Genomic DNA, 12628 nt, shown 5'->3' on the forward strand with positions numbered 1-12628 from the left:
TGCTTTTAAGGGATAAAAAAAAAAAAAACAAATCCATTAAGAAGGTTAATATATGCAAATAGTCCTTATCTCAATATCTACAATTCCCAGATTAGTGATTTTAAAACTGAAGTCAACAGTGAATATTTTATATGATTATTAATTAGATCTGAAGAGAATTATCAAAGAATAATTTTGTATAAAGAATTACAGCCAATTTCTCAATATAGTATATCAAGGACCAAATGAATAGATTGCTATAGTTAAAGGTTCGATATAGTGAATATTCTTTAGCATAGCACTTCAACTAGTTTTTTTTTTTTTTTTTTTGTAGTAAGTGAATTTACTATATTAGTTTGCTACAGTGAAATTGTTTGCATATCACTTAAGATATTGATGGAAGCCTAAGAAATAAAATTGTACTTTTACCCTGAATGTATCTGACTTGGTTCCATCATGACCATAATCTATCAGAAGTGAAAATCCTCCTTCCTGTTCCATTCTTGATGCAACCTCCTGAACAAGTACACCACTTTCGGGACTGACTTCCACATGATCTCTTGTATCTGATGCCTAAAAAGCATATAAAAATTCATATAGTAAATTATTAAATATTAAAACAAAATTATAACTGAAGTAAGTTGAAATAACACAAGCAGTTTAATTAGAAGCAGAGTGTATGTTTGATGTCATACAGTCACATTAAACCATCTTCCTGTACTTCCTTCAATTCTAACTGCTGATTTACAACTCCAATAAAGACTAAGTATTGCTTGATACAATGCCCCATTGACACCATATAACTGCAGCATATTGAATAGCTTCTCTCTTGGCACCTTGTCATATGCCTTTTCCAAATCGACAAAACTTAAATACAGTTTTTGTTATATTCCCATGCTTTCTCGACTATTTGTCGTAAAGTGAAGATCTGATCCTGACAGCCTCTATTTGGCCTGAATCCAGCTTGTTCTTCACCAAGCTTTTCTTCCACAATTCTTCTCAACCGTTTCTCAAGTATACTTGCATAGATCTTGCCAGGAACACTCAGTAGGGAAATACCTCTGTAATTCTCACATTCAGTTTTATTTCCCTTTTTATATATGGGTACTATGAGAGCTCTACTCCAATCATCAGGAATTCATCCCTCTGTCCAGGCTTTCTGAACTATGCAGTGCAGCCACTGTAAGACTCTTATACCACCATACTTCAGCATTTCTGGTCGAATATCATCTACTCCAGCTGCCTTTCCACATTTCAAGCTTTGATGGCTTTTTCGACTTCAAGTATGGATATGTATTCCTGCATGCATGCATGGTCAGTGTTTTTTACCACTGTGCTCTCATCACTGCTTGTTTCATTTAGCAGTTTTTCAAAGTAATTACTCTATACTTCAAGGATATCTTTTTCTCCCGTTTTCATGTCACCTTTATCATCTCTAACTCCTTTTACAGCATTCTTTCCTCCATTCCTAAGCTTTTTCAACAACCTCCAGAATATTTTGCCACCTTCTTGATATTTATTTTCTATATTCTTGCCAAAGTCCTCCCATGACTTTTGTTTAACTAGTTTTACACAGTGTTTAGCATTCTTGCATTTGTCTCTACATTCTCTAAGAGCACAAGCTGACTTATTTGACAGGAACTTTTGATATGCTTTCTTCTTTTCCTTCACTGCCTCTTTAACTTCCTGTGTCCACCAGGGAGTTCTGATTTTTTTATCCTTCCAGACAACCTCACCACATGCCTCTCTGGCAGAATCAATCAATGTTTCCTTCAGAGTTTGCCACTGAATCTCCAAGGTTTGATTCCTGTTCTCAAACTCTTTCATTTTTTCTTCAATAATCTTTGTGTATTTTAGTCTACAGTTCACATCTGAGAGCTGCTCAACTTTTATTCATTTTAAAACTTTCTTACATGTTATTCTTTTCAATATGAAATTCAATTTTATCCTGCTCAAGCCTAAATAGTGATCACTTCCAATTTCAAATCCTCTGTACACTCTGGTGTTCTGCACCAGGGGGAAAAACATCACTATCAACAATAACATAGTCGATGAGACTTTTCTTATTCCTAGCCTCTTCTCTCCATGTGAATTTGTGCACATTTTTGTGTTGGAACATGGTGTTAGTAATAACCAGTCCATGTCCTGAGCAGAAATCCAACAGATATTTGCCATTATTATTCGCTTTGCTCTTTTCTCCCAATTTTCCCAAAATATTTTTGTATGTCTTACAATCATTTTCTACTCTGCTATTTAGATCCCCAACAAGGACCAACTTTTCATTTTTCATTGTGTCAGTTGCTTTTTCTAAAGCCTCAAAAAATTCCTCCACTTCTATCTTAGTAGAACCTTCTGTGGGACCATAGTCACAAATAAGTCTCATTGTCCAGTTCCCCATTCTCATATTTGCCCACATTACTCTACTTGAGACTGACAGCCATTCAAGAAGATTAGCCTCGTATTTTGTGTTGAATACTATGGCTCCTCCTTCTTTTCCTTGATTGTTATTGCCTGAATATAACATTTTGTATTTATTGCTCAGAAAGATCTCACCAGTTTTGGTCTGTTTTGTTTCAGTCACCCCTATTATGTCGATCTGGTACTTATCTAATTCCTCAGCTAGCTCCATCTCTTTGCCATTCAGGCTTCTTACATTGATAGTACCGATCTTTAACTCTGGTGATGTTGAGTTGGGGTTTGTTTTCAGATTTGTTCCAGTAGCTGACTTTTCGCTGTTCGCCCTGGTTCCCTGGCGAAAACAACGGGGGCCTTGTTTAACTGGGCGACGCCCCAGCCTGCATGAAATTTTGTCATGTTGTACCATCATTTTTTATTTTGGTTTAACCAATAAGAATACAATTTGGACGGCTAAATCCCAAATTGCCAGCCCATCCTCGTTCGTTCAGTAACCAAGTAGATACCCAACAGGGTGCACCACGAGAAGGTGAGGATTGGACATTAGGTCAGAAGCCCTGGTCAGTTCTCCGCATTCCTTTAAAGGCTATGTGGAGGTCTCCTCTCAGTTATACAACTTTGACCCTTAAGCACCCCTATCTGTTCATTAATCAAATTAAACTAGAATTTCAGGTAAGTGCAGGTAATATAAAATGAAGATCTATTTATCAGCACAAAAAAAAAATTCAAGACTGAACCCTCTCTGATGGCAAAATCATGCTTTGCTCAGACATGCAATACTTTTCCTTCAGAATTACAATATGAAGCCAAAATTGAAGAACCATTCGAAAAGACACAACTGATATTTTTCATATCATAAGTGGAAAAGATGTGGCCCTCTCAAAAAGGCACTACTATCATGGTCAACTGCAGATGATCACATCTGTAGTTGACCATGATAGTAGTGCCTTTATGTTGAGAAACAAAGTATATTAATATCGACAAAAAATTACATTCCTGTTTTAATATTTTACTCAAGCGCATGCAAACTTCATTTGCATGCAGAGTATCTTCATGACTGGTCCACTTGTACATTGAAGGGCTGTTGACTTCATGTCCAGTCAACGTGGTCAGACCAGTGTGACCTTTATTGAGGTCTTATCCATGTGAGCCAGATGCCCCTCCCCCCACAAGAAAGACACAAAAGATTAATTTAATGCAGAAGATATTTCCTATGTATAAATAGAAAAATGGATCACCATATTATTAAACACTTCAGATCAGAGCTAGTTGCAGCAGCAAGTTTAATGTTGGATTTTTGGATTAAAACAAGAAATTATATTCTGTTTTAATCCTTTACCCAAGCATATGCAAATAAAATTTGTGAGTGAAGTATCTTAATGACTTGTCTATTTGTATACTGAGACTGTTGAGTTTACATGAAATTATGCACTGCAATGAATTATTGAACCCCCACCTACCAAAGGTTTCTAAGAATCCAAATTACATGACTGTGACATGCCACTGAACCTAACATGAGAAGATAGGCAAAATGGAAATCCAGAATTAGTATTTAAATTCTGATATGTTATATCAGCTTAAATTGATGTCACTTTAATGAATCTAAATAATTAATGAACTAAATATGTGTGAACTGTGCCATTAAATCAAAAATAACTGATTGCCTGAAAATTTAGGCAATCAGTTAACTTTATAACTGCTCACCTTCAGTTAGAAAGAGAGGAGACAAAAGTGATAAAAGCTTAGTAAGCCTAAGAGGCCGAGATTGGTACAGTTGGTGTGAAGAACTCATTTCCTAATTGGATAGACAAAGTCCATCATAAGGTCTCAGTCCACTTATGAATTTATTCTTATATTGAGCCATATGTGTTTATCCTTAATTAAATGTAGAAATGAAACAGGAGAAAGGCGAGTTTTTCTTTAAAAACAAGACTCACTCCTCCTCACCTTCAGAAGAATGTCAAGAATCTATGCTTGCCACATCAAGCAACCAAATTTTTTATATTTTATTTTATTTTTTATTGTATACTAATGACAACATTAAGATAGCAAGAAAGTTCTCTGGCTTTCTCTCTCCATAAATATTAGAAGCAACTATGAAAATGACTCAAGAACCTGATTCAATACAACTATCTTATACGGAACACCTCTCACATGTCTCGCTGAAGGCGCAGCAACTGTTCAAATTAAAAACCTGTGATTTCATATGAGACATTTCAGAATAGGTTGCCAAAGGGAAAAAATTTCCACATGCTTATTATAATTTTAGGTTTTTTTTTTTTTTTCATTTTAAAATGTGATAATTAGTTCTGCTTAAGTGTCAGTTTCCTTTTTGAGGATTTCAAAAAAAAAAAAAAAAATTCATTTAAATTTTTTGTTAAATATTCCAAGGTTATCGTATAATTAAATTTTAATTTACAGTTGTATATTATACAAATATGTTTTATTCATTATACATTACATTATACAACTACAAAATATGTTTAACGTACATATTTTGCTGAATGTGAAAAGAAATTTTTTTTTTTAACACATTCTTCATTAGAACACAAACTATATGCTGTATCATTATGACAACAAAGCAACCTTTAGATAATTTTACTTGAGGAAGAGGAGGAACAGATCCCTGCTGTTCACCAATAATTCCCTTAACTCCTTCCCTCCCCCCTCTCCTGACCCCAACTAATCCAGGTAGGTCGATATTTGCTATAATTCTATAATATTCATGTATAAATATTTCTTTGAGTCGACTAGCTCAGTCAGTTTAGACAATACTCTTTGGTTGGAAACAATCAATTCTAATCTTATCCAAGATCTGAAGAACCTTCATGAGTACTTTTCATTTGATGGTAATTTAGCAAGTCTCACAGAGAGGTAATAGTTTTCCTCCCAGAAACTTTGGCTTTTCATACCCAAAACAGGCACAGGGAAACTGGCCAGAAGAACAAACACATACAATAGACAGCCATAATACACCAAGCAAATAGGATTAACCATCCTATCAAAGTATTAATTAGATTGCCAAAAAGCCAAGCTACTTGGCCGTGATAGACCATTCAGCCTAACAAGCAATTGAAAATATTTATCCTTTTTATCTATTTATGTACATATATCTCCTGACGGTATCCTCACCTTGACGAGGTTGTGGTGGTAGGGATCTAGCATGCTCTGATAACCTATAGAGCTAAGCCAGTGGTAGCTTAGTTACTGGTAGGGCCTCCCATGCTGGACAGGTCTTCAAATGGGTAGGAGCCAGCCTAAGAAGGATGCCTAGGAGAAGAAAAACTCCAATCCAAAACCTGATGGTGGACAACAGCACTTATCACTACTGGCCAAAGATGTGCAGCATCAATAAGAATTCTGGTCCAGACCACTACTTGGCATAGCTGAAGCAGCTTTAATGGCAGTAGCACTGTGGTAGAGAAGGTAAGGGAACCCATGGCAAGGTTGTCATGGGTTCTCTTGAACCCATGACAACAACGATGGAATGTAAATATAAGGGGGCAGCTACCAGCTTGGCAACCAAGGTAGTACCTCTTGGCACAGAGGAAAAAGGAATGTGCAACCTAGAATAGAAGATCAGCTGAGGGACTATGACATTGGCAAAACTGATGATTCCTTCAATCAAAATTTGGGATTAAACAATAGACACTCATTAAGAAAAATCACTCATATCGGGTACATGGAATGTACAAGGTAGAGAAACTTGACATCATACAAAGAGAAATGATACAGCAAAAAGTGGACATATTAGGAATTGCAGAAACTCACTGGAAGAACAAAGGACATTTCTAATCCCAAATTGAAAATTGCATTTATTTTGCTGGATCTGATTCATCAAGTAGAAATGGGGTTGCAATAATAGTTAGCAGATCTTTGAACAAATTAGTACTTGGATGCAAACCCATTAATGATAGGATGATCTCAATAAGAATCAACTGTAAGCCTATTTTTGTCACTCTCAGATATATGCAGAAACAATTGAAACTTTTTATGAACAACTTAATGTTTGCATTGAAGCAGTATCCAAAAAAAAGATATTTTGATTATAAAACGTGCCTTCAACGCAAAACTTGGAAAATCAGTATAGTCACAAAAATGTTCTTGCCTCCTTTGGCCTTGGTTGTCAAAATCATAGAGGGGAAATTCCGATAGAATTTCTCCACTTCTGCATGGAGAGAAGACTGGCCATAACCAATACCTACCTTCTATAAACATCACAATCATAGAATGTATACAAGGAAATCACCTGAAGACAGAACACGAAATTAAATTGACTATATTTTAATCAACCAATGTTGGAAATCCATGATTAAAAAAAAATGAAAAAACACTTTAGCTCGGATCATTAACTCCTCATTGCAGACCTGAAAATCTATCTAAGAACAAATAAAATAATGCATCCACTCAGATTTGATGTGGCCAGAATCAACAGTAATTATATCATCAAAGATTTTCAAAATTAAAAAACTCTGCTAATGAAAGAAAGCCGGAAGAATTATGGAATAAAACAAAAGAGGTAATCTTGAAAACAACAAAGGAAACTATCCAAAAGAAAAAGAACAAAATAGTCCATGGATATCTAATGGCACATTAACAGAAATTGAAAATAGAAGGGCACTCAAGGCAAAAGGATTGAACAGACAGAACTACTCAAACAAGGCTAAGTTTATCAAGAAACTCAGCAAAAAAAAAACAAAGAAAACTTTTAAGTAATATGTGTGATGAAATAGAAGAACATGCTAACAAAAATCATGCAAAAGACCTCTTTTAATAAGATTAAGCTCATAAATAGAAACTTCAAACCAAAAACTTTAAATATAGCTGATGCCAATAACCAAATTCTAACAGAAACTAATGATATCCTCAACAGATGGAAAAATTACTGTGCTGATCTATATAAAGATAATTCTCTCTCATTTGAAGAACCGAATGGAAAGCATATATAAAAAGATCCATACATCTTAAAAGCAGAAATTGAGCTGGCACTGAAAAAAACTCAAGATTGGAAAAGCTCCAGGTTATGAAAAAACAAATACCAACTGAACTTCTTATGATTCTAGGATATAATGGAATTGACATTTTACATAATGCAACACAATTTGGGAAACAGCTAAATGGCCTAAAGATTGGGCCAGATCTATATTAATGCCATAATATAGGCTATTAATACATCAAAAAGGGGAGCACCAGTGAATGCAACAACTATAGAACTGGTGTTCCCTTTTTTGTGTAGTAAAAAGTAAACACAAGTAAAATGTTGCTATATATATAATTAAGGAAATTCTCATGGAAAAGCTTAGACATTGGTTATGCATTTTTTTACTAAATAATTTAAGGAAATTACAACATCAACTGGGATATACTAAAATAAATGTTAACATACTTCAATATTTCGGCAACGTCACGTTGCCATTTTCAAGAAACTTAAGAACAAGACACGTGCACACAGGCTCAAATTTGGGAAACCTACATCAGAAGACCTTCAGCCCAATCGCTCAAGAATACCAACATTGCCTGCTAGGGGGGGCACCATCAGGACTTTAGGAGAAATAATAGCATCCTGCTTCTTCCTCACTATTTTGTTGTGCACGTGTCTTGTTCTTAAGTTTCTTGAAAATGGCAATGTGACGTTGCCAAAATATTGAAGTATATTAAAATTTATTTTAGTATATCCCAGTTGACGTTGTAATTTTCTTAAATTATTTAGTAAAAAATAATTAAGGAAAGAATGAAACATTTTATTGAACATCAAATTCCAAATGAACAGGTAGGTTTCAGAGCTGGTAGAGCAACCAGAGACCAAATTGCAAATTTGAGACATCTAATAGAAAAAACACGAGTTCAACATTCCTATATAGTTCAACATTCCTATATAGTTCAACATTCCTATATCTGTGCTTTGTAGATTATACAAAGGATTTTGTAGCTAGTATACTCTATGGAAAATCTTAAGAAAAATGAGAATTCCAGAACACTTGGAGCACATAATAAAACAACTTTACAAGAACATAGTAGCAGCAAAAATCGACAAAAATACATCAGAATGTTTCGGAGTAGAAAAAGGAGCGAGACAAGGCCGCATCTTTTTCCCTGATCTAATTAATATCTATGGAGAGCATATAATGAGAAGAGCTCTAGAATGGTTGGAAGGATGGAATTTCAACTGGGAGAAGAAAGATAATTTTAGTTCTTCCACTAGCATGGAAGAACTAAAATCACTCATAATGAGAGTTGAATGGGAGGGAATAAAATGTGGGCTAAAAATCAACAGTGCTAAGACCAAATATATGATGATAAGAAAAGAAGAGAACTCTCAATGCAAAATTGATCTAGAAAAAGTTGAACAGTTTGTATATCTTGGAGCACTAATAAAAAATAAAGAAGGCTGCAGATCTGAAATTAAAAGAACAATTGCTATGAGAAGAGAGAGAGAGAGAGGCAATGACAACTAGAGAAGATCTGGAAAGACAGAAAGATCTCCCTGACCACCAAAACCATGCTGGTCAATAGCCTTGTATTTTCAATTGTTCTCTATGGTTCAAAGTCATGGACACTAAACGAAATGGATAAAGAAAGACTCAACTCCTTTGAGACATGGTGTTGGAGAAGGATGCAGAGGGAAAAAAGCACTAGTGCTAGCATTAATTCATCAGAACTGAACATCAAAAAATGGATAAGAGTTATTGTCGATAAAAGAATACTTCAATACTTCGGCCACATATCGTGAAGGAAGAATGATAATGCAGGGCAAGGTAAAGGGAAAGAGAAAAAGGGGATATCCATGGTCAAGATGGCTGGATCAAATCCTCAAAATATTGGGTATTTCACTGGAGTAACTTTCAGCTAACACAACAGAAAGAAGAAGATGGAGGAACATTGTTAACAAAGTCACGAGTTCTCAGACATGAGGAGACCGAAGAAGAAGAAGAATATATATATATATACACCCTCTGTCCAAAAAGAAACTGAACTTTTTGAAAATAGAAGAAACTAGTGGAGCCACCTGTTATATCTTTTTGTTGCCAAAAGGGACAATCTTCATTAATGTTGTGTCAACTGTTTATGACATTTGTTTCATGAGACACCAAGTTATAGTGCCAAGAGTGACAGTTTGTTTTGATGAACGGTTGGTCGTCACGATATTCATGCCTAAACAAGAAATTCTTGCTATCAATAGCTTCAAGACTCCGAGATAAAACTCACCATTGACTGTTTGGCCAGGTGGAATGAATTCTTTGTGGATAATGCCCTTGAAATCGTAGAAGCAAATCAGCATCGTCTTTACTTTTGACTTCTCAAAGCGACTTTTTTTCAATGCTGCTCTTGTGGTGGTCTCCACTCAGCACTCTGTTTTAGGCTCATACTCAAACTCATACTCACCACGTTTCATCACTTACGAGCATTTTTAATGAAGTCCTTGCAGTGTTAAATTTCATACATTTTTTGGTCATCGTTCATTTTATGGGGAACAAATCGTGAATTAAATTTATGAAGGCCCAAACTCTCGGTCAAAATGTTGTGCACAGTTGATTTTGGAATCCTTAATTCATCATCAATCAATCTCACAGACGATTTCAGGTTTTCTTTGATGAAATCATGCACTTTTTGGATGTTAACTTTGCTCAGTCCAGTTTTTGGACAGCACGATTTTTCATTGTCCTTAAACATCTCACAACCACTTTGAAATCGCTTAAACCATTCATAAACTTGAGTATGGGATAAGCATTCATCACTGTATGCTTTTTGAAGCATTTGATGCATTTCAGTAAAACTTTTACCACAATGCTTAACACAAAAGTCAATCGCAGCTGTCTGTCAGAAACTCATTTTCCGACCATTCGTTAAAACACACTGTCACTATAACTCAGCTTCTAATGAAACAAATGTCATAAACAGTTGACACAATACTAATGAAGGTTGCTGCTTTTGACAACAAAAAGATACAACAGGTGGTGCTACTAGTTTCATCTATTTTGGAAAGGTTTGATTTCTTTTTGGACAGAGTGTGTGCGTGTGTGTGTGTGTTTATATAACCATCATCATCATCAAATTTCTGACATGTACCCTCAAGGGGTGTACAGGATATGAGAGTACTTCATGAAAAATTTACCTCATTACTAACTTGCTATCTACAATTTTACTCCAAATCAGGCTGTTACTTGTCAAGACTCCAACATCATTACCAGATCTTATATTTCTATCATCTAAGGCACTTTGTACCATATCAATCCACCTATATCTTGGTCTTCCTCTGGGTCATTTTCCTGCCAACCTGGCAGAGAACACTTGTTTTGCTAATCTTTCCTCGCCCATTCTGTTCAAGTGACCATACCACCTGAGATTAGCTCTGCTAACGCATTCCTGGATGCTGACAATGTCAAGTTCTTTCCTAATATCCTCATTTTTAATATGATATTGCCATTGATGCCAGCTGTTCATGCCTCTAATCTTTCTCAGGACTCCCATATCTGCAGTCTCTAGTCTTTGGTCAAGTGTTTTACTTCTGACCCAGCTCTAAGATCCATAAGTTAGAACTGGTTTGAACACTGTCTTGTATACAGCTAATTTAGTGTTCAGACTAATTTCTCTCTTATTCCATATGAATTTATTCAATTGACTTCCTACCATACCAGCTTTGTTGATTCTGTTGCCTATTTCCATATTTAATTTACCATCTTCACTAAAAATCGTACCCAGGTATCTGAAATGTTTTACTTGTTCCACAGGTTCTCCATTCACAACACAGTTGACATTTTCAATGATTCTGCCTATTTTCATTGTCTTTGTCTTTTTATTGCTGACCTTCATACCATATCTATTACAACAATTATTCAACTTAGTCAGAGAAACTTGCAGACTTTATGAGATTAACATCTCCAATTTTGATATCATGTTTAATACCGCTTTCCTTCATAACGTGATCCATATAGATAATGAATAACAGAGAGGATAATGTACATCCTTGTCTCACACCAGATTTAACATTAAACCACCTTCTTGTACTTCCTTCAATTCTACCTGCTAACTTACAACTCAAATAAAGACTAGGTATTGTTTGATATAATGCCCCATTGACACCATATAACTGTAGTGTATCGAACAATATCTCTCTTGGCACCTTGTCGTATGCCTTTTCCAGATCGACAAAACTTAAATACAGATCTTTGTTATATTCCCATGCTTTCTCAACTAATTGTCATAAAGTGAAGATCTGATCCTGACAGCCTCTATTTAGCCTGAATCCAGGTTGTTCTTCCAGATCGTATGCCTTTTCCAGATCGAAAAACTTAAATACAGATCTTTGTTATATTCCCATGCTTTCTCAACTATTTGAAATAAAGTGAAGATCTGATTCTGAGCCTCTATTTAGCCTGAATCCAGGTTGTTCTTTGCCAAGATTTTCTTCCACAATTCTTCTCTACCGTTTCTCAAGTATACTGACATAAATCTTGCCTGGAACAGTCAGTAGGGAAATACCTCTGTAATTCTCACATTCAGTTTTAATTCCCTTTTTATATATGGATACTATTAGAGCTCTACTCCAATCATCAGGAATTCATCCCTCTGTCCAGGCCTTCTGAACTATGCAGTGTAGCCACTGTAAGACTTATACCACCATACTTCAGCATATCTGGTCGAATATCATCTACTCCTGCTACCTTTCCACATTTCAAGCCTTTGATGGCTTTTTCTACTTCAAGTATTGATATGTATTCCTGACTGTATGCCTGTTGAATGTTTTTTTTACCACTGTGCTATCACTGCTTGTTTCATTTAGCAATTTTTCAAAGTAATTACTCCATACTTCAAGGATATTTTTTTCTCCCATTTTCTAGTCACCTTTATCATCTCTAACTCCTTTTACAGCACTCTTTCCTCCATTTCTAAGCTTCTTCAACAACCACCATAATATCTTACCACCTTCTTGATATTTATTTTATATGTTCTTGCCAAAGTTCTCCCATGACTTTTGTTTAGCTAATTTTACACAGTATTTAGCTTTTTTACATTTGTCTCTGTATTCTCTAAGAGCACATGCTAACTTATTTGCCAGTAACTTTTATATGCTTTCTTCTTTTCCTTCACTGCCTCTTTAACTTCTTGTGTCCACATGGAGTTCTAATTTTTCTATCCTTGCAGACAACCTCACCACATGTGTCTTTGGCTGAATCAATCAGAGTTTACTTCAAGGTTTGCCACTGAATCTCCAAGGTTTGGTTCCTGTTCTCAA

General features: G+C 35.4%; 1 protein-coding gene across 1 annotated transcript in view; it reads right to left on the reverse strand.

Annotated features, from left to right (window-relative positions):
- Window positions 1-12628, reverse strand: part of LOC150102459 (protein arginine methyltransferase NDUFAF7, mitochondrial-like) — a 149752-nt gene that overhangs the window by 54669 nt on the left and 82455 nt on the right. The window contains exon 7 of the mRNA XM_090399592.1: window positions 409-552. Coding sequence (XP_090255718.1) covers window positions 409-552 — 144 coding nt within the window. The remainder of the gene's footprint in view (window positions 1-408; window positions 553-12628) is intronic.

This window comes from Typopeltis vanoorti, chromosome 10 (genome assembly GCF_054136105.1).
Source record: "Typopeltis vanoorti isolate ZY-2024b chromosome 10, IOZ_Tvanoo_1.0, whole genome shotgun sequence".
NCBI lineage: Eukaryota > Metazoa > Arthropoda > Arachnida > Uropygi > Thelyphonidae > Typopeltis > Typopeltis vanoorti.